Raw genomic sequence first — 23,066 nt, 5'->3', positions numbered from 1 at the left:
GAAGAGTAGCTTTCCTTTAACTCTTGGAGGGATTTTAAAAATGAAATAAGGTTTCAAAAATAATACATTGAGGAAAAATTATTGGGCATTGTGATGGGATGTACAAATCCCACACTGGAGAGCAAGGGGTTAAGGAACAGCTCTGGGCTTAGGTGGCCCTGCCTAGCCACATCTGCAAAGCCTGCACATGCTGGAGGCAGTATTTTAAAAAGGAAGCAGAGAAGCTCAGAGGCAGGCAGGCAGTGGAACAGAGCAGATGGCCTCTCTGAGCTCTTAGAGGAAAGAACTACCCAGGAGCTCATTGGTTGAGACTTGACAACACAGACCTGTACAAACCTACAAAGGAAAGGCAGGTGACTGAGTGTACGGGTCAGAGACTTGATTAAGTTTCTGTGATGCTAAAGGAGACTGGAGTAGGAAGTGGTCCGGGAGGCCTGCTGCTTTCATAGCTGTAGTATTTTTAACCCTACCCCCAAAGCCTGTTTCAGGACAGCACTTAAGCACATGGTTAAATGTTATCCTGAGTAAGATGCTTTCCTAAATCTGGGCCTAAAATCCAAATATTCAAAAGTAACCACAGCACATAAATATTAAATGCATTCTTTTGCTGGACACTAAAGTGAAAATTTCAAACCTAGGTGACTGAAATAAATATAAGTGGCCTGATTTTTCACAGATGCTGAGCATCCACAAATCCCATCAAGGACACTGAGAGCTGCATGCTCGCATCTGTGAAAATCAGGCCTCTTAATTTTAAATGTGTAAATATGGGTTTAGGAGCCTAATTTTAAGTACCTTGGTTTCAAAACTTTGGTCTTAATCTTGAAACTGCTTGTGATCACAAAATTAAAATTGCTTATGATCTAAAATGAGAGAACTTTCTTTGACATTTGAGTAATGATGATGGATATGCTCTATGTAAAATGTGGCATGTTGACTTGCTGCACAGAGTGCATGATCTTTTCAGTCCTCATTATTGTTTTAGGCTCTTAAACAAGTTAAACCCACCTAAGGATACATCCACAATATGTTTGTTTTGGGGAGTTGTATTTTTGTGCTTCAAATGTATGACTTTAATATGTTTCTTGAACAAAATTAATTCTACCTACCTATGCTTGCAACTTTGTTTTATACTTTGTGATTCATTAATAATCCTGACATGCTTAGTCTTTTTAAAAGTGTATTTTACACAGTACTTTACTAGTAGTAGCCACCTAACTTTTTGTTAGAAATAATTATATATCCGTTTACTATTTCCATCTTATTTATGATCCTAAAATATTAGGAACTTTGCTTACTATTCTTACACTAATTTGGGTTATCTGAATTACATAATCCCAAGTAAAGTAAGAGAAAAAGACCTGCCCAAGGAAGTTGCACCAGCTGAATTCAAGTTATTTTTTAAAGAGTGGTTTATTTTAGGTTAGCTTAAACCAGTTCCTAACTGACTTAAGCTAAACTGAAATAAACATGCGTTAAACCAAAATAGTGTCTGTCAACACAGGGGTTTGCACAAGTTTATAATCAGTTAAACCTTTGCAAGTTTCTCATATAGATGAGCCCTAAGGCTAAAGGAGGTTTTTTTTTGTTAATTGCACTATCCCTGTGTCTTATATACTAAACATTGCAATGAATGGAAAGCACATCGATGTGTGATAGTGAGACCTAAGTGCATTTGTGATTCTTGATGATATTTGCTATATTCCATCTGCATGCAGAACACTTTTGGAAAAATCAGTTGATTTAAAGACTGAAGCTAGCGGTATTTTTTGTTCATTTAGATTGAAATGTCTGACTTGACAAATATTGCTTGTTAGTTTCATTAATTGTAAAGTGTTTTAAGATTTTCTGTGCAAGTTGTTGTTATAAGGTATTGTCTAAAACCTGTGTTAAAAAGCAAAATATTTTTTATATTCTTGTTTCCCTCCAGTCTTTGAGAGAATATTCTAATCTATGTAAAGATGGGAGGACAGAAGTTTTCTCTGTTTTTCACAGGACCTGAAGAAAATGCTGTGTTGCAACCTGCAGTTATGTTGTTAGGTTAGGTAGGGTGGAGTGTAACAGGTGCTTATTAATACCTCTAGGCTATAGCTAAAGGTGACTGTATTTTCTTGAATGTTCACAGAGCTCAGCAGGTGGATACTATTTTAATAACTGGATCGAGAGTGGATTCTGTTTCCTATCTGAACAAGATGATATACATCCAATACATAGCAATTTTACAAATTCAAAAATTGTTCATTTCAACCACGTTTGTTCAGTTATTCAAAATAAAGTAGCATGTTCCCAGTTTTCTCAAAGTATGATTAAACACACTAGCTCCTGCATTTCTAGTCCCTTCTTGTTTTTTCTTTTGGAAGTTGATTTTAGCTACAAGTTAATGAAATTCTTTTGAATTTGTGAAAATTGGAAGTAATGTAGACATACACAGCAATGTAAAAATAGAGAATATTTGACAGTTGACTGCATAACAAATTAAAATTGCATCACTGATCAAATACAAAAGCTGATTGTAAAGCACTAGAGTCTTTTACTGCTCAACACGCCAAACAAAGCTGTAGGAGAGAATGAACCTAATCTGTTTACTCTTAGAAAAAGCTTAGGCAAGATTTAATTAATTTAAAAAAGTGTGTGCCTGTGAGGAAGTATGAATAATTTCCACATAATAACAAGCTTCACAATATCAAGAATGTTGGTGAACAGTATTATGAACAAAGGGCCAGATGCTGCAAATATTCTGCCCACACTACTCTCTGTTAACTTCATATGGAATCTCATGTACGTAGCAGCTATAGCACCAGTCTTTGAGTGGTTTCTGTGTTGCTAGAACTGTGGGTTAAAAAGTACATCAGTATACTAAGAGTAGTTTTGATATTTATGGTACTTGAATACCAAGATAAAACACTCTTCATGCAAGCTTTATAATTGATTCTAAAATTTGATCGTGAACCTGCAAATGCTTAAGGCCCTGAATAATCCTGTTGAACTAAATCAGGTGGCATATGTTACCCACAGAAATGGAAGAATTTGTAGCATTGGGTCCCAAGCACTTAAGACTATCTAGTAATGTATTTATGTAATCTTATGAGTATTTTTGTTCCATTTCATTGTCAAAATCATATAATTTTGACAATGTCAAAACTAGTACAACAAAAACATATTAAGCAGATGTAAAGGTGTGGAGGAACAAATCATGCCAAACAACCTAATTTCCTCATTTCACAGTGTTACTGGCCTAGTGATACAGCACTTCAGAGGACAAGGTTAGAATTCAAAATGACCATGATAAATTGGAGGATTGGTCTGAAATCAATAAAATGAAATTCAATAAAGACAAGTGCAAAGTACTTCGCAGCTACAAAATGGGGAATAACTGATAGTACTGATGAAAAGGAGCTGGGGATTATGGCAGATCACAAACTGAATACAAGTCAGCAATGTGATGCAGTTACAAATAGATTAATATTCTGGGGTGTATTAATAGGGCTGTTGTACATAAGACATGGGAGGTAATTTTTCTTATCTACTTGGGACTGGTGATGCCTCAGCCGGAGGATTATGTTAGGGTTTGAGAGCCATGCTTTAGGAAAGATATCAATTAATTAAAGAGGGTCCAGAGAGAGCAACAAAAATGCAGGGCTGGATTAACTCTGTGTGGGACCAGCACCAAACATATTTGTGGGTCTCCATGGGGAATGATTGTAAAATGAAAGGGTTGGGTGGGCAGAAGGCTCAGGGCTGCGGGTCGGGAGCGAGGGGCACCAGCAGAGTGTGTGGGGGAGTCCAGGGCATGGCCTGGCTGCAGGAGGCTGCCCAGATCAGTCCCCGAAGCGAGGCAGAGGCTGGGGGTAAAAACACAGCGGGGCATGATGATGGGGAGGATTGGTCTCTGCTGGCTGGAGTGAGGCAGGGGCTGGAGGCAAGAGCACTGTGGGGCATGGTAGGGAGGATTGATCCCCAATCAGAGAAAGGCAGGGGCCAGGGGCAACCATAGGTGCTGGAACTAGGCGTGCGGGGGGTGCTGCAGCACCTCCTGGCGTGAAATGGTTTCCATTATATCCAGGGTTTACAGTTAGGTTCAAAGGCTCTCAGCAGGATGGTGGGGGGAGGGGACAGGAGACTGTGGGGATCAGCTGACAGCGTGTCCCAGCCCACAGCAGCACAGAGCAGGGATCCCCGTTCTCAGCACATTGTTGCACTTGATGCCCCCCCACCTCACACCCAGGGCTGGCTCCAGCTTTTTTGCCACTTGGCGGCGAAGAAAAGGAGAGAAAAAAAAAAAAAAAAAAAAGCCAGATTTGAGCGGAGCGATTGAGCTGCCGCCAAAGAGGAGGCGAAGCACTGAAGGACCCACCACCCAATTGCCCCCGCAGACCCGGACGTGCCGCCCCAACAACAGATGGACTGCCACCCCTTTCTATTGGCACCTGCTTCCTTCGCTGGTGCCTGGAGCTGGCCCTGCTCACACCTGACCCACCAACAAAGGGCGAGCGGGTTGGGAAAGCTTGGGTGCACAGAGTGGCCCCACCCCCTCAGCAGCCCCATTCCTGCCCCCCATGGCCACTGCCTGCGATGGAGTTGTGACACAGGTGGAGGAGAAGATGTTTCAGGGAGCCTGGGGGGTGGGAGGGGCGCTGTCCACCCACCGCTATTCCGCTGCAAAGCTGAGCAGCAGGCAGGGGGGCTGCCAGTGACGGTCCATGGCTTTCGGGCTCACTGGGAGAACCCGAAGTGGCAGACCATCTGTCACCGGCGGCCTGGAGGAGCGTCAGCAGCTGTGGGCTCCCTCCCCCCAGTCACTGGCAGGCAGCCTGTGGGTGCTGTCTGCTGGTGATAAAGGGTGGAGAGAGGAGCCCTCAGCTGATTGGCTGAGAGGAGCGAGTGAGCGGGGAAAAGCGCAGGGCTGGAGGGGCTGGAGAGGAGAAGACCAGGAGAGGAGCCAGTGCTGTAGCCGCTGGGCTGCAGTGCAAGTGAAGTGAAGCCCCGGGCTGGGCTGGCGGGGCCCCTGCTGAGTGTGGGCATGGCGTCGTACTGCAAAAATCATAAAAAGTTTAGAAAACATGATCTATGGGAAAAGGTTATTTAAAAATAAAGTGAGGGGGGGAGACTGGGCGGGGGGAATCTGATGATAGTTTTCAAATATAAAAGATTGTTATAAAGAGGATAATGATCAGTTACTTTCCATGTCCGCTGAAGGTAGGACTGGAAGTAATCAGCTTAATTTGCAGCAAGGGAAATTTATGTTGGATATTAGGAAAAACTTTCTAACTATAAGGATAGTTATGCACTGGAATAGGTTACCAAGGGAAGTTGTGGAATACCTGTCATTGGGGATGTTTAAAAATGAGTTAGACAAACGCTTGTCGGGGATGGACTAGGTTTACTTGGTCATGTCTAGGCGCAGGGAACTGGAGTTGATGACCTCTTGATGGTTTTTTCAGTCCTACTTTTTTATGATTCTATAATCCTGATAACTTGGTACCACAGTGAATAGGTGTCTTAGAGAACGAATGTTGTCTATGGTGTATAAAAAGTAACACTAAATTTTGGAGTTATCAGATTTTGCAGATACCGACATCTTGAATGATTAAGTACAAATTGTTGTGAACTAAATACTGTTTACAGAGTAAAATAGATAAAATGTACTGTATTTTATACTTTCAACAAGTATAGGCCTGTGAATAATTAATTGTTAAAAATTATAGGGTTTTATCTAATAATGGAATTATGTTATGACTTTATTCCAGAATAATTACTCCCTTTCAAAAACCCATGATATATCTAGAGGCTTTGAAGACAGGACAGAATCACTGTAGGTCCTCAGACATGAGAATGCAGTACTTGGTTCATCTGCTTTGGAAGGATAACTGGCTGAATTCACCCAGGCAGGAATAAAAATAGTAACTGTGGGTTTTTTTGTATAGTGACAAATGTGTCCTCAGCTGGCTTTAGGGAGTTTACATGATAATATCAGAAGATGACTCTCATTTTCTTTTAATATACTTGAGATGTATCTTATGTCTTTCTCTGCCAGGTTAAAGAGCTCTCTACTATCAGAAATGTTTTCTTCGTGAAGCTGTTTCTAGACTTGTAACATTCCCTTTGACAAGTTTAAATAGCGTTCCCTTTGATAAGTCCTCAATTCTTTCACAGTAAGATGGGTTTTCCAGACCTCAGATCATTCATGTACCTCTTTTCTAAACACTTCCATGTTTTTCAGCATTCTTTTTGAATTGTGAACATCAGAACTGAACACAGTATTCCAGTGAAGGTTTCACCAGTGCATTATACAAAGATAATACCACCTCCTTATTCCTGTTCAGTATTTTCCTGCTTACTCATCCTAGGAATGCATTAGCTCTTTTAACCACAGCATGGCATTGGGAGTTCATGTTCAGATGGTTATCCCCCATGACCCCTAAATCCTTTTCCGAATCACAGCTTTATAGGATATAGTCCCCCTGTAATTGGGACATGTGTTCTTGTTTCCTAGATATTTGACCTTAACTACCACTCCATCTCCCTTCTCCATAAGCTCATGGAACATGCTTTTTACAATCACTGTTTGGAATTCTTCTCTTCCAAGTCTATCCTCTCCAGTCTGATTTTTGCCCCTTTCACTCCAGTGAAACCACTCTCACCAATGTCTCTAATGACCTCTTCCTAGCCAAATCTTAGAACCATACTCAATCCTCATCTTCCTTGATCTGTCAGCTGCCTTCAACACTGTTGACCATGTTATTGTTCTGGAAATCTTAGCTTCCCTTGGCCTCTGTGGCTCCATTGTCTTCTGATTCTCTTCCTACCTCTCTAATCTCTCCTGCAGCATATCCTTTAGCAGATCATTTCCCCCCCTCCAACTTTTGGAGGGGATTCTGCATGGCTCTGTCCTTGGCCCTCTTCTTTTCTCTCTACACCTCATCTCTGGGTTTTGTCATCCATGAACACAAGTTCAGCTACCGTCTCTATACTTATGACTTACAGACCTACCTCTCTACACCAAGCCTGTCTCCTGTCTAAACTAAAATCTCAGCCTGTCTCTGTCTCCTTGTGGATGTCTAGCCATCAGCTCAACCTCAACATGGCTGAAACACAGCTCTTAATCTTTTCTCCCCAAAGCCCTCCATGATACCTCCTTTCTTGATCAATATGGACAATGGCACCAGCCTGTCTGTCACTCAGATTCTTAAGCTGGTCACGATCTTTTCATTCAGACCTTTCTCTAGGTCCTAACATCCATTTTGTCCAGGGATGATGTCAGGCTAATGGGCCTAGTTATCCTGGTTATTTTGTTTGCTCTTTTTAAAAGATTGGCATGATGTTAGCTTTTTTTCTAGTTTCATAGAACTTCCCCAGTATTCAAAGAGCTATTAAAAATCAATATCAGTGGTTCAGAGAGCTTTTCTGTAAAACCCTGCACAGTTACAAAAATTTCCACATCCAATCCGCAAAAATTGTCTGAAGATATCCTCAGGTATCCACAGATTTGCAGGGCTCTACAAAAAGCTCCATAGGACACTGTGCATCAGTGACATAGGGCTGCGCCAAACTCCTGCCCCCCACTTCTCCACAGAAACCTCCTGCCCCACCGCCCGCCCCGCCTCCACCATACCACCTTCCCTGCTCTAGGCAGGGAGGCTACATCCTGGGCCCTTGTGTGCATTGCCACCTTCCCAGTGGGGAAAGGGGGGACTCAGACACCCCAGTGCAGCCGCAGTGGCTCTAACGCACTCAGTGCTTGGCTCACTGCGCAGGAGCACACAGTTGTGCTCCCTTCTGGGAGGAGTTGTCCCCATCTTGCTCAGATGTAGGAGGTAAAACTATAACTCCCAGAATGCCCAGCGGGCTATTGCAACATATCACAGCCTACTGCTGTGTGATTCAGAGAACCGAGCTGGTGTCTGAGTGCTGGGTGACAGCTGGTTCATTTGGATTAGTGCAGTGGTTCCCAAACTGTGGGGTGCTCTCCTCTATGAGGTCGTGGAGGAACATTCAGGGTGAGGATGCTGCAGGGCCCAATGGCCAGCCCCCATGGAGGGTGGGGAGGGAGTGCTGCCCCGACTCTGCTCCTGCTCCCACTCTACCCTCAGCCCTTGGCCCCAGCCCCAATCTTGGCTCCTGACTATGGCTCTGTTACTGGCCCCATCCCCACTTCTGGCCTGGCCCGGCAATATTCTTAGATTCTCAATTATCTCTCTCCTTTTTCTATTAAAATTATTTCTTCCAGTCAGAGCTGCTCATGATTGTTTTCAGCTTTGGGAAATTGGCCCCAAGTATCTGTATTACTAGGTGCAATTGTATTGTCTTTGCACATAATTAATGTTAACAAGTCATAATAACTTATACCTAGGCAAGCACTGATTTTTTAGTTCAGTGATCAATTCATATTTATCCATTAGAATGAGGTCGTCTTATAGAATTTCCCCAAACTGGGAACACTTTTGTGTTAGGAAGCAGTTTTGTATTAGAAAATTCTCATCTCTAATCTGTAGAAACACTAGAAATGCTATTGGCATTATAAGACTTTCAGTACGTGTTCCCCAGTTTGAAATTGCACAGTTTTTCTTTCTACATATTCTAGATAGATGATTAAGGAGCCACTTTTTCCTTTCTCTAGTCTTGTTCAGTTAAAGGGGGAGGATAGCCATAAATGTCCAAAGTAGGTGGAGTAATCAGTCTTTGCTGAAGGAAATTTGTAGTAATTTTGTAAAAGTGCCTCTGGGAGCTGTTTCAGCGTTCTTGTAGAACCAGCTAATTCCATTTTTCCATCAGTTAATACAGCATTTTTCAAATCGAGTTGGACTGCATTTTTGAAGATGGTGGTATTGCTGTTTATTCAGAAATGGAAAAGAAAATAGCAAAATATCAACTTTGCTGTGCCATTTTCCTTTGAAGAGGGGTTGTATGCCCCATATTTCTTTTATGTAATATTTGTCATCCTATTGGACCTTGAATATTTTTCTGATTATGACTATTTTATTTATCAGGCTAAAATCCATTTTAAAAGTTGTTTTGAATACATCCCTTTCCATTTGTTGTGGCTTTAGTGTTTTCCAACGGTTAGTGATTGAAATAAACATCATAAACTGACCTTATGTATATTGACATTCAATTTTTTTCTTCTTGTGATCTAAGGGTAATTCACTAAGGGTAAGTCTACACTACAAAATTAAGTTGACCTAAGTTATGTTGACGTACAGCCACCGCAGTAATCGGTTTTACGTGTCCACACTGCGCTCCTTGTGTTGGCAACAACAGTCGATGTAAGCAATGCAGTGTCTACACTGACACTGCATTGACCTAACTACATCGACATCAGTGCTACACATCTCGCGGAGGTGGAGTTAAGTCGGTGTAGTGAGCAAGTTACATTTTAGTATAGACACTTACAAAGTTAGGTCCTTTGGACCCATGTATTATGAGAAACAGTGTGGTCTGCAAATCTGATATCTCAAAGAGAGGATTAAGAGTTAAATTACTTCTGTTTACCCACAGGCTGTTGTTTCTCCAGGCGTTATTAGTTTATTAAATTACATGCTTTCTAGAGAGAAATGTATTTAAATTTTATTACTGGACTCTTTGCCAAAAGGAAGCCCTCCAGGAAACTTAGTAGATGTGACAAACTTTGACAGTATGTTACAGGAACTGTGTAAAAAACTTCATTCAAAGGCATTCTGAAGCTTCCTCATTCTTGAAAGGAGTGAAATTAGGACCTGAGCGCTGTAAATTTATTTTTAAAAGCTGTTTTTTCCCATACATAACAGAGGCAGTACGGTTTAGAAAAAACATGCATCATCTCTTCCAGTTTTGTTTGTGACGGGGACCCCCACAGACTTCGGAGCTGAGGTTTTCACTTGCCCATTATCTCGACCATATTCTCACCACTTTACTGCTTGTGACTGCAGGATCATTTGGCCAGTCTAGTTAGGTTCTGGGGTTTTCATTTGACTTTCCCTTTGGTGATTTCTGTTTTACTTTTAACTCAGTAGTTACCACTTTTCCCATGTGACTAAGAAAGCAAAGTACTTTTCTGTGGCTGTTCTGCACGAAGTATGTGATTTATTTTATTCAGATTGGGAATCAAGAATAGAAGCCAGAACACTTCAGCTTCTTATAGTAAACTGACACTTCACTGTTGATAGTTTTATTTATTTTATGTTATAAAACAGACCAAAAAACCCCCACATATCATAAACTCTGAGCGAATATAACCATTATCTAAAGCCACGAATAACTATGAAGATAAGACCAGCAGCAATTTTTACTATATCCAGGAATAGTTGGTACAACCTAACAGTATGCATCTTTCTCAAAATTATGCCTTACGTAACTTCCCCATTCACAAAGCCCTGCAACAAGATGAACTTTTAAGTGTGCCCTGAAAGTCGACAAATTCTGGCTCTTTTGGACCAAATGCTGTGGCTGTTGGGTGTGGGGTAGGGTGGTGAGCTGCAAAGTTTATTTGGAGGGGTCTTATGGAGAATACTCTGGCTGTAGTGTCCCCATTTTTATACTGAGTGAGCTCTAGCTCGAGTGCCTTCGCAATATGGCAGAGGGAGAGAGGTGGTATAATAAGTAGTCAGGTCCTATGCCTTTTAAGACTTTATAGGTCAAAACAAATACTTTCTGTTCAACCTGGAAACTCACAGACCGCAGTAAATCAGGAAGCCTTGGTTTAACTTCACAGTAAGCTGCTCCAGTTAACAAGCCCCTACAGGCAACCCCATCCCATTCTGCCCCCAGAGGTAAGGAAATAATATCCTGCAGAATACTTCTGCACCATAAATAGCTTTCTGAACCCAGGTTATCTCCCTCTACCCCCAGAACACAACTCATGCTGTCAGGAATCCTCTTATTCTTCTTCGAGTGCTTGCTCATATCGATTCCAATTAGGTGTGTGTGCGCTGCGTGCATGATCGTTGGGAGATTTTTACCCTAGCAACACTCGGTGGTGCCAGATATATGCCCCGGCCGACCCAGTGCCCCCTCAGTTCCTTCTTACCGCCTGTGACGGTCGTTGGAACTGTGGAGCGCGGCTTAGCTGATCTCCACTCTCCTTAGCATTTACTTTAGTACCTGTTAATAGTTCCTAATTAGTTGTTTATAGTTGTTAGTAGTTAATAGTTAGATTTAGTTTTCTTAGTGGGGGGGAATGGGGTCTTCTCCCCTGTCCCGGTACCCAGGCCCATGCCTGGGTCTCCGGGCTTCAAACCCTGCTCAGCTTGCCTGAAGCCGATGCCAACAGGAGACTCCCACGACTCTTGCCTAAAGTGTCTGGGGGAATCCCACCAAGCGGACAACGCATTTGCAAAGCCTTCAAGCCAAGGGTCAGAAAGGAGTGGGAGTTTAGACTGAAGCAGCTTTTTATGGAGGCGTCTCTTAGCCCAGTCCCTTCCTCCGTGTGCTGGGACTTGGCACCGTCGTCTTCATTGCGGAGTGCCCCTGCAGCACCGACTGGTCCAGCACCATGTTCGGCCTCTGCTAAAGACCCACAGCGCCAGATCCCCCCGGTACCTTCCTATCTCCGGGCCAGAAGAAGCAGCAGCCCAAGCAGGTGCCGGCTGCTGCTTGTTTGTTGGTTCAACAGCCACCGATGCTTCCCGCATCGCAGTTGGAGCCGCGTCCATTGCCTGAGCGCATAGGTCAAGTAACGGCTCCTGCACCGTCGACTCCGGTGCCGCAAGGACCGTCAAGTCCGGTGCATGTAAGCTCCCCGGTTCATACCGCGGTCGAGCTGAAACTGCCCTCCACACCAGAGACCTTTTCAATGGTGCGGGGCTTGATCGCGCTCACAGAGCCGACTTCTCTGCAGCTGGCAGCACCTCCGGTGTGGGCGGTGTTGTCGAAGGGAAAACTGTCCCTGATGCGACCGCTGTTGCTGAACGAAGAAGGATGGCACCGGTCTCGGTCCTGATCTTGGTCCCAGCACCCATCATGGTGTCGCTCGCAGTCCCGGCACTGATCTCGTTCTCGGCGCTGGTCATACTCACGATACCGCTCCGGCTCGCGGAGATCCGAATCGTGTTACGGCCGGTACCGATAGGCCTCTCGGTACAGGTCAGAGCGGCACTCGACCCAGAGCTGCTCCTGGCGCCGATCTCGCCAGAGGTCGCCATCGAGATCCAGATCAGGCTCCCGGTACCGATACGACTGCAGGCACCGATCGACCTCTCGGTACCATTCTGCATCACGTCCCCGGCCCACGGCACCATACAGCACCGGGGGACTCGGCGCTGATGCTTATAGCCCGCATTGGCAGTCTCACTCTGCCTCTGTCTCGTCTTGCTCGCAAAGTGGCTACCACGCCCAGGATCAGGGTGAGGGCGGTACAGGCCAGTGGCTGGATGAAGGCCAGGACCTGGGCCAGGAACCTCCACAGTGGTCTTTTTGGGCCCCCTGGGCCTACCATCAGGCCCAGGGGGTTCCTTCAGGGGCTTCCCGTTCTGTGCCTTCAGAGCCCTGAGTACCGGAGACCACTGTGTCTCTGCTCCCCTCCGCCCCCCCCCCTCCAGCGCCAATACAGGCCCACTCTCCTAGCGTGGTGGACCTTGAGCAACAAGATCCTCCACAAGAGGACCTCATGCAGGATCCCTTAGTCCCGGGGTTATCTTCCTCGTCCTCGCCTGATGAGGCGGTAGTGGGGACTACGGTTTCAGGCCCTCCTCCTATGGACCTCCGCACCCACCAGGAACTGCTTTGCAGGGTGGCACGGAATATGAACCTCCAAGTAGAGGAGGTGGTGGAGGTAGAGGACCCTGTGGTGGACCTTCTGTCCGCGGAGGCACCGTCCAGAGTGGCCCTCCCCATCATACGAACTATACAGGCCAATGCCAAGACAATCTGGCAATTGCCAGCCTCTATTCCACCTACGACCAAGGGGGTGGAAAGGAAGCACTTTGTCCCCTCAAAGGAATACTAGTACCTCTATATGCACCCCCAACCATGCTCCCTTGCCATGGCTTTGGTCAACGAGAAGTAGTGGCACGGTCAGCAGGCCCCATTGCCTAAATCAAAGGACGCTAGATGCCTAGACTTGTTTGGGCGCAAGGCGTACTTGGCCGGACGCTTGCAGCTGAGAGTGGCCAACCAGCAGGCACTCCTGAGCTGATATGACTATAATTCGTGTCACTCTATGGAAAAATTCAAAGAGTTGGTTCCACAGGAGTCCAGACAGGAATTTGGGGCTCTAGTAGAGGAGGGCAAGAAGGTGGCCAGAACTTCCCTACAAGCCTCTCTGGATGCGGCGGACTCGGCGGCTAGGACCCTGGCCTCGGGCATAGCCATGCGACACATCTCGTGGCTGCAGGCCTCTGGCTTACTACCAGAGTTGCAGCAGACCCTCCAGGACTTGCCCTTTGATGGCCAGGGCCTATTCTCCGAAAAGACAGACTCAAGGCTGCAGAGGCTGAAGGACTCGAGAATTATCATGCACTCTCTGGGAATGCATACCCCAGTAATGCAGAGAAGGCCCTTCAGACCACAGTCTCAGAGATCCTACCCTCCCCCTCGGCCAAGACAGGACTTGTTTAGAAGACGTGGCCGAGGTGGTAAAAGAAAACAAACTGGGCACCAAGCCAGCCAAGGCCAGGGCCTTCCCAAGCCATCGGCAGGGCCTAAGCAGAACTTTTGAAGGTGCACCTGAGGACGGAGCACCAGTCTCCCATTCAGGATCCTTCCCTGCCTTTCCAAAATCGTCTCTCCCATTTCTCCGTGCGTGGTCCCATATAACATCAGTCCGTTGGGTCCTATGCACGGTGAAAAGGGGATACTCCCTCCAATTTGCTCCCCCCCTTTCCTTCCCCATCCCTCTTCAGGGACCCTTCTCACGAGCACCTCCTTCTACAGGAGGTCCAATCACTCCTAGCTTTGAGAGCGATAGAGGAGGTTCCGGGAGAGTTAAGAGGCAGGGGTTTTTACTCCCCCCTACTTCCTAATCCCCAAGGCCAAGGGCGGGCTTCGGCCTATCCTGGACCTACGTGGACTCAACAAATTCATGCTAAAGTTGAAGTTCTGCATGGTCTCGCTAGGGACCATTATTCCTTCCCTAGGTCCTGGAGACTGGTACGCCGTCCTTGACATGAAGGACACATACTTCCACATTGTGATCTACCAAGCGCACAGATGCTTCCTTCGCTTTGTGGTCAATCAACAGCACTTTCAATTCACCATCCTTCCTTTCGCCCTGTCCAGGGTGTTTACCAAGTGCATGGCTGTTGTGGCTGCCTCCCTTCATCGACAACAGATCCACGTGTTCCCATATCTCGACAACTGGCTTATTCAGGGTCGCTCCAGGGATCAGGTGCAGTCTCATGTTCAGCTCACCATGAACATGTTCAATCAACTGGGCCTCCTGCTCAGTGTCACGAAATCCACTCTGGTACCAACCCAGAGAATAGAATTCATAGGAGCAGTCTTAGACTCAGGCCTAGCCGGGGCACTTCTGCCGGAAGCACGCTTCCAATCCCTGGCAAACATTGTCCACAGCCTGCAAAGCTTCCTGACCTCGACTGTGAAAACATGCCTATGCCTCCTGGGACACATGGCCTCTTGCATATAATTGACCAGGCATGCCAGGCTGTGACTACGTCCACACCAAGCCTGGCTATCAACAGTATACCGCCCAGGTCGGGACAGCTTGAACATGGTGGTTACCATCTTGCCAGGGATATTAGCCTCTCTAGGCTGCTGGCTGGTCCCCAAATCAGTGTGCGAAGGGGTGCCATTTCATGCCCCGCAGCCCTCCGTGTTCCTTGTCACGGATGCGTCATCCCTGGGATGGGGAGCCCACCTTGGGAACCTCCATACACAGGGGCTATGGTCGGCAGGAGAATTATCCCTGCACATCAACATACAGGAACTCAGAGCAGTGCGCCTGGCGTGTCAAGCATTCCGAGAGTGCATTCAAGGCCGTCGTGTTGCAGTCCTCACAGACAACACAATGGCCATGTTTTACATCAACAAGCAAGGGGGAGCCCAGTTGTCCCCCTCTGTCAGGAGGCCACTCGTCTGTGGGAATTCTGCATAGTCCACTTGATCCATCTGGTGGCGTCGTTTCTCCCAGGAGTCCAGAACACCTTAGCGGACCACCTCAGCAGATCATTCCAGTCTCACGAGTGGTCGGTTTGCCCGGACGTCATCCACTCCGTCTTCCTGAAGTGGGGCTTTCCCCTGATTAGACCTATTCGCCTCTCGCAAGAATCGGAAATGCCAGGTGTTCTGCTCTCTAAGGACGCTCTCCAGGTTCCCTGTCGGACGCCTTCCTCATACAGTGGAAGGATCACCTGTGCTACGCCTTTCCTCCATTCCCATTAGTCCACAGGGTCCTGATCAAGCTGCGCAGGGACAGAGCCCGTCTGATTTTGGTCACCCCGGCGTGGCCCAGACAGCACTGGTATACCACACTCCTAGAGCTGTCGATGGACACTCTGATTCCACTCCCGCTGTGGCCAGACCTGATCACACAGGACCACGGATCCCGACCTGCAATCTCTTCACCTCACAGCATGGATCAATCTGAGCTGTGCTGCTCTCGCTTGGTTCAGCAGATCCTTTTGGGTAGCAGGCAGCCCTCTACCAGGTTCATATACTTAGCCAAGTGAAAGCTTTTTTCCTGCTGTTGTGCTCAGTCATACGGCCCCCCTACAGGCGTCAGTACCTATAAACAGCAGGGCTTGGCAATATCATCCATCAGAGTGCACTTGGCAGCTATTTTGGCTTTCCACCTGGGTGAAAACGGGCATTCGGTCTTCTCCAATCCCATGCTCAGCAGATTTCTCAAGGGGTTGGAGTGCCTGTTCCCACGAATTCGACAACCGGTCCCTAGGTGGGATCTTAACCTGGTCCTATCCAGACTCATGGGTGCCCCGTTTGAGCTGATGGCCACCTGCTCGCTCCTGTACCTTTCCTGGAAGACAGCCTTCCTCGTAGCTATCGGGTATCTGAGCTCAGGGCACTCACATCAGAACCACCGTATACGGTGTTCCACAAGGACAAGGTACAGCTGCGACCCATCTGGCCTTTCTCCCTAAGGTGGTGTCTGCCTTCCATGTCAACCAGGGCATCTTCCTCCCTGTCTTCTACCTGAGGCTGCACGCCTCTCGACGGGAACAGCAGCAGCACTCTCTGGACGTTCACAGGGCCCTGGCCTTCTACATGGAGCGAATGAAACCTTTCAGGAGATCGTCACAGCTGTTTGTTGCAGTGGCAGACCGAATGAAGGGCCTTCCGGTCTCCTCCCAGCGCATCTCATCCTGGATCACATCATGCATCCGTGCGTGCTATGACTTGGCTGGTGTCCTAACTATGAGCCTTACCGCCCACTCCACGCGGGCTCAGGCTTCATTTTCTGCTTTCCTGGTGCACGTGCCCATACAGGAGATATGTAGGGCAGTGACTTGGTCATCGGTGCATACCTTCACCGCCCACTATGCGATAGTGCAGCAGTCCAGGGGTGATGCTGCATTTGGTTCAGCGGTCCTTCACTCTGTGACATCTCACTACGACCCCACCGCCTAGGTAAGGCTTGGGAGTCACCTAATTGGAATTGATATGAGCAAGCACTCGAAGAAGAAAAGACGGTTACCCACCTTTGTAACTGTTGTTGTTAGAGATGTGTTGCTCATATCCATTCCAAACCCGCCCTCCTTCCCCTCTGTCGGAGTAGCCGGCAAGAAGGAACTGAGGGGGTGCTGGGTCAGCCTGTGCATATATCCGGTGCCATGAAGGCGCCACTCCATTGAGTGTTGTTAGGGTAAAAATCTCCCAATGATTGTGCACGCGGCGTGCGCACACACCTAATTGGAAGGGATATGAGCAACACATCTCGAAGAACAACAGTTACAAAGGTGAGTAACCGTCTTTTTCACAGAAACCATTGCCTGCAATCAGCATGGCCTCATAAATGAGAAGAACAAGCTGAGAGCAGGACGAGAAACACAACCAGATCCTTTCAAGAATTTTGCCCAAAAATCAATTGCAGAAGCATTGATGGCAATAGGAGCCACTTACCTGTAACCTGCCCTTCCAGGAAAAAAAGAAAACATTTGGTACACTTTCTTTGATGATGGGACTCTACCACTCACTCTCTAAAGCATGCAGTAGTATGACCATACTAAGAAAACAAAAACCCCATTGCTGAAACTCAGAGACTTTGCTAAATAATGCCTTGTGTCTAGATTCCATTTTCTAAGAAAGTCAACTGAGAAGTAGCAAAAGAGTCTCCAAAGACGACACGTAGCTGCTGGTGTCCTAAATTTCTCTGCCAGGCCTTATTGCAGGACATGCTGATGAGACAGCACTTGTTAACCTTGTGGGTGACAAGGTAGGTATATTCATGCTCGTTCTTCTGGGCACCTCTGTGGCATTTGATAAGGTTGATCACCGAATACTCCTGTTTAGCTTCTGGCAAGCTTCATGGATGAAAAGAAACTGAAATGCCGGAGGTCGGTCCTCTGTGTCAGAATATAGAGATAGTTGTGGATAACTACACTCCACCTCCACAAGACTTAATCTTCAACATTGAAAATTTCTGTGAAGCCATTCTGAGAGCTGGGGGGACGTGGACTGAAGCACCAACAATGACAGACAACACCTGGCTCCACATTTTTCTTATGTCAAACATAAACAGGATTGTCTTTCATCTTTCTCAGTACCTGGCTGAAATCAATATTAGGATGAAAAATAGGTACTTAAAGACTAACTGAGGCAAGATTGCTGGCAGGAAGAGAAAAATGCATTGAAGAATTTATCTCCTTTATAACATCTCTCTCTGTCAAGGGCCCCTGTCCTCACATTGTTACAGTGCAGCTTTAGGTGTCTTGTTAGACTCCGTAGTGCTCTTGAAAGCCCGAATAGCTATGACAGCAAAAAACCCCACCTGCTTCTATCTGCATTCTATCCTGTCAGACATATTCTGGTCATGGTTTAGTCCAGGTGATCTGTGCTTTCATGACAATGCTGTTTGTCGCAACTTCTTATATCTTGGAATGGAAAAGCTCCAAATGGTACAAAATGCAACTACTCACCAGGCTTCTGTTGTATGCAGAGGCTATCCACTCAATATAGTATCCAGTTCATGATCTGTGTTCTGATTGATCCAAAGCCCTTGTTAATTAAAAAGTGTCAGACTGTTGAGAACATGTGTTGCAACAGATACTGGCCAACCACAGGTGAACTGTGTTGTTTTTATTTTATAGTATTCACAAGCCAGTATTTATTTTTAGAATTAGCTATTACTTTGTAGTATGATAGACAGTGCTATAGCAAGAAATAAACAATTCTATCCTAATGTCTACTACTGCTAAATTGTGTTTAGAATTGTTCTTAATAAAAGTAAAAATCCACTGTAAAATCTCATTTAAAAGAAAAAGTATATGTCTGATGTTTGAATGCATCAGTTTTAAAACCCTGTATAGTTTAATCATTCTTAAAGCATGTTTTCTACTTCATAGCCATGATACTTTGTAACATCCAATTTCATTATTCTCTGCTGTAGAAGCAGCTTTGTGGCCACTGAAATTATAGAAGGGGGCAGAGTGTGAAATTCAGAAAACATCGAGGAAGGGGAAAATAGATGCACAGAAACTAGCAGAGGGAACATCAAGAGTATGAAGGAGACCTCAGATCCAGCAGGAATTGGAACTATGGGGAAGGGAGGATGAGAAGAGGGGGAAGGAGAAAATGCCAACTATGCTTCTTACTTAAAATGCTGAGAGAGAACTTGTGAGGGTAGATAGAGAATTTCATTTCTGTTTGGCAAATTAAATCCCAGAGTTAGTCGTAAGATTGTGTTTGGAACAACATGTCTGTCTGTGTCTTTGCTAATACTGTGTATTTTGTTTGAATGTTCATGGTACTGGCAGCTGAAGAAACAACTTAAATGGATCACAGTATGCGCCTGCTCAGTAGTGTGTGTGTGTCTCTCTCTCTCTCTCTCTCTCTCTCATATGTCTGGCAGCTGCATAAATGACTTGGATGAAGATCTGTCAGTTTCACATGTCTGCTGTTGCCACAGAGAAATGTTATACAGGAATTACTTGCAATGTTAATATGTTCAGTTGTGGAATGTTTAATACATAATTCCCATAACAAATGGGATCATGGTAATTATTGGTTAAAAAGATCTCATTAACCCACCCTGAAATTGTACGATGTAGTCCTCCAACAAAGGGTACACAAGATACACTTGACCTTGGCTAAAAGGCCAAGAAGCAGAGAGAAATTGATCCTTAGTTGCTGAATGGAACTCTCCATTACCCAGAGTTGTCATGCAAACTGTTCAGAAACTGTTCTGTGGTTCTCAGTGGTATTGCACAATTTGTGGGGTTTCTGTGGGCAAATTAAATTTTCAGTGAATTTCCTTCCCCATAATTGCAAGCTAGTCTGGGTTATTTAGAGAGGTTTAGATCATCTTCAATACTTCTAAAAGTTTAGGGGAATTAGGGACAATTTTATACATATGGTTCTAACTGTTCATTTGGATGGCAACTTGGAAATTGAATGTTAATAGGTAGATGTATTTTTAAAACATTAACTATTAAGTGTCACTCATCTCATAAAGATTACCATATATACTCATTCATAAGCCAAATTTTTTTTAGTAAAAAAGGGAAGCACCAGAGAAGCGGGTCGGCTTATGAACAGGTATAGAGAGGGAGTGGTGGGACACAGCCCCTACCCCAAACAGAGGGAGCAAGGAGAGGCAGCAGAGCCAGAAGGCAAGAGGTGGGGCCAGAGTCTCTTCGCTTCTGGCCAAAATGTTCTCCCCCCCAGCCTCAGAAGCAGCTGCAGCTCTAGGTCTGGCAGGCTGCAGCCGTGCTGCTCGGTCCTGCCCCCCAGAGCAGGCTGTGGATATGCCCCTCGGCCCGCCGGAGCACGCTGTGGCTGTGCCGCCCAGCCCTCTGGAACATGCTGTGGCCGTGCCGCCTGGTCTGGCCCACTGGAGCAGGCTGCGGCTGCACTGCCCAGCCTGCTGGAGCAGCTCCAGCCAGGCCAGAGACATCCTGCCCTGGCCTTCCCCAGATAAGGTGGGAAGGGATGGGATGGGGAGAGTGTGGAGGTCCCAAGCTGGAGTGGGGGTCATGTGGGGGATGGTCACAGGTGTTACTCCCCTGACTCCCAGCTTCTTCCCCCCCCCCCCCTCCCCCTCAAAAATTCCCCACCAGTTGCTGTCCCGGCCTGTCAGAGTAAGCAGTTGGCACGCCGAGACACTTTTTGTTTAGGCTCGAGGTAAACAAACCATCTTGACCCACCAGCGGCTTATCCTGATGGCCCTGGAGCCAAAGTTTGCTGACCCCTGAATTATAGGGTCGGCTTATGAATGGGTTTTACTTATCCATCTTGGGGAGGGTGGGTGGGATCGGCTTATAAACGAGCCGGCTTATGATTGAGTATATACACATTTGCACTTTACTAAACTCAGTGGTAAATTAGAGAGACAAGGTGGGTGAAATAATAGCTTTTGAGCTTACCCTGAGCTCTTCAGTGTTAAATGTTAAGTCAATATTCTATATACAATTTAGGGCACGCTGTCAAATATGATAGGTCTAAAAATATACCTACAATACTTTGAAAATAGTGCCATTTTAGGCATCTGAAGGCAAAATGTCAGACATGCCATTTTTATAACAGGCAGTGCCTGCTGTAGTTCACAGGTGGTGGTGGAGTAGGTGCATTTAAATGATGTATAGTGCAACTCTGTCAAAGTGGAGCATGCATATTATTTTATATTCCATAAGTAAATCTTTTACCCCTCACCACACCTGTCTTTAATCTATGGTGTGTGTAGGTTGGGGAAAAAATATACACACTGTACTTTGAACCTTCAAAGGAAAGTCTAGGAAATAAGGTTATTTCCAAAACCGCATAGTGTGTCAATTTTAGGCCTACCAGTCTGAGCATCCATTTTAATTTAATAAAACAAACCTGTAGAAATTTTATCAACTTTCTTTCAGCAATGTAAAAAGACTAGAGAGTCAAGCTTTTTATCATTTGAAGCAGCTTTCTGTTGTACTTCCTTATTTTGTTAATATCCCCTTTCTAACAAGATACTTAGAACAGTGCAAGATACTCCTTATGTGGACTCACTAGTATTCAATCCATGTACTGTCTCTTAAATCTTTCCTAATCTAGGGTGTTGCCTTCTATGTACTTTTGAGTATGAGAACAATGAAATACAGTTGAAGGGGACGAGAAAAGAATCAGAGGTTATTAGTCAAGAAACAAAATGCCATGTTAAGTCAAAATCCTGCTTTTTTTAATTTAGTCCTAGAACCACAGCCTCTATCCCCTGAGAACAGCATTCAACTTGTTCTAGTGAACACAGGCAAATATGTACCTTTCCTTATGTCTTTTCATTTAAAACTTATTGAATGGCCTTGTATTTTTGTTATTTACGGTGTGTTCATATTCCTAATTCTTGTGAATTTCTTCACTCCACAGTTGTTCCTGTTATTTTAAAAGCATTGACATATGACGAGAAGCGGGGAGCCTGCAGCGTGGGTTCCAACGTAAGAGATGCAGCATGCTATGTTTGCTGGGCCTTTGCTCGTGCCTATGATCCCTTAGAACTGAAGCCATTTGTTAATCAAATTTCAAGGTGGGTTGCAATGGCAAGAAACTGAAAGAATTCATTTTTTTTCTTTAGGCTATTTACAGTACAGAAAATGGAAGACAGTTAATAGAGATTTCAGAGACTTAACACCTAGGTTAATGTTACAATTACTGCACATCTAAAAACTTTAAGGCAATCTTTTAAAAATGAAGTAAGGATAATTTGTTAATGTTGTTCAAGAGGAAAACATCTGTTCAGGGGAAGTATTCTCTCCATTAAAAAATTGCTTTGTTGTCACAGGTGATGTCAATGAGATTAGATGAGCTATGAAAATTCTCACTTTTTAATCTTTGTATTCTGTGGCTGTCCAGAAATTTTTTTAAAAAAAGGCATAAACATGATCTGCTCTTGGTGGTACTGACAATTATACTGGACATCTTAATCAAGGTACAGCAGCAGTGTAATGTTTGGTCCTTAGTTCTGGGAGGCCCTCCCTCCCTTTTTCCTTCAGATTTTCAGAGTTTAAGGATCATCACTGAAATCTAAATGTTTGATTTTTTTTTTTCAGAGAACACTGTTAAATCAATTTTTAATAGACCTAAATGTTTTCTTATTGTGTGTGATGACTCATTTTCTTATATTTCCCTGTTGTTCCAAACAAAGATCAAATCTAAAGAAATCCACAAGCAAAAATTACTGAGTGACTGATGCTGCTTGGTGTGGAGGCTCCTCCCATCTCTCCTGCTTTTCTGCCCAGTCTTCAGCTCTAGGGCAGCGCCACTCCAAGGGACTGTGAAACCAGTGCTGCTTCCTCTGCCTCAGATCAAAGCGAAAGAGAGGTGGAACTGATATTCTGTTCTAGAATTGGGTTGCAGGTTTGCAGAGTGGTATGAGGTGGAAGCAGTAGCAAGGGGGAAGGCTAAGGCATAAAGCTGCTTCTTCCCCTTACTTTCTCAGACACTCACTGAGTTCTAGTGATCCAAGGATTTTGCTGCTTTCTCAGATGGTGAGGTGCAACCCACTAATCACTCCCTCACAACCAACTTCTAGTTTGCAGCCTGCAGGTGGTCTAGAAGACCTGGACTCTTGCTCTCAATCTAGTGAGCCATTTTTAGATCCTTTGGGCTTTTATATACCAATATTTCTTTTGATTCTCCTTTGAGTAATCCAGTTAAAAAATTCCTGTGAAGAATAGCTGATGCAGGCTTCTTAAGTAGCCTTTATGGGATGATTTTTTGCTTTAGATACTAGACCTGGCTTAGTTTGGAAAAACTTGACTGGAAGATATTGTCAGAATATCTGATTGAATTACATAATACTCTCCAGCAATATTTCACTCTTGTTTCATTGAAACTGGAGAAATGATAGTCTAGCCATAGTAAATCTTACTTATTTGCACTTCGTTTATCCATCCCCTTCTTATATACTACATGTTTCAGCCGTAGTCTCTCCCCGTTTCTCAGAAAGGTTTAAGAACTGAGTGTTGTCTTGTGTTAGTAAAAAATCATTTATTTTG

At 45.1% G+C, this 23,066-nt stretch overlaps 1 protein-coding gene across 1 annotated transcript in view; it reads left to right on the top strand.

The window, feature by feature from the left end:
* Positions 1 to 23,066, top strand: part of TBCD (tubulin folding cofactor D) — a gene marked incomplete at its 5' end in the record, with an annotated part of 241,622 nt that overhangs the window by 67,215 nt on the left and 151,341 nt on the right. Inside the window, 1 exon segment of the mRNA XM_034789910.1 lies at positions 21,439 to 21,595. Coding sequence (XP_034645801.1) covers positions 21,439 to 21,595 — 157 coding nt within the window.

The sequence above is a fragment of the Trachemys scripta genome, chromosome 14 (assembly GCF_013100865.1).
Source record: "Trachemys scripta elegans isolate TJP31775 chromosome 14, CAS_Tse_1.0, whole genome shotgun sequence".
Lineage (NCBI taxonomy): Eukaryota > Metazoa > Chordata > Testudines > Emydidae > Trachemys > Trachemys scripta.
This window is presented reverse-complemented; position numbering and strand designations above follow the sequence as displayed.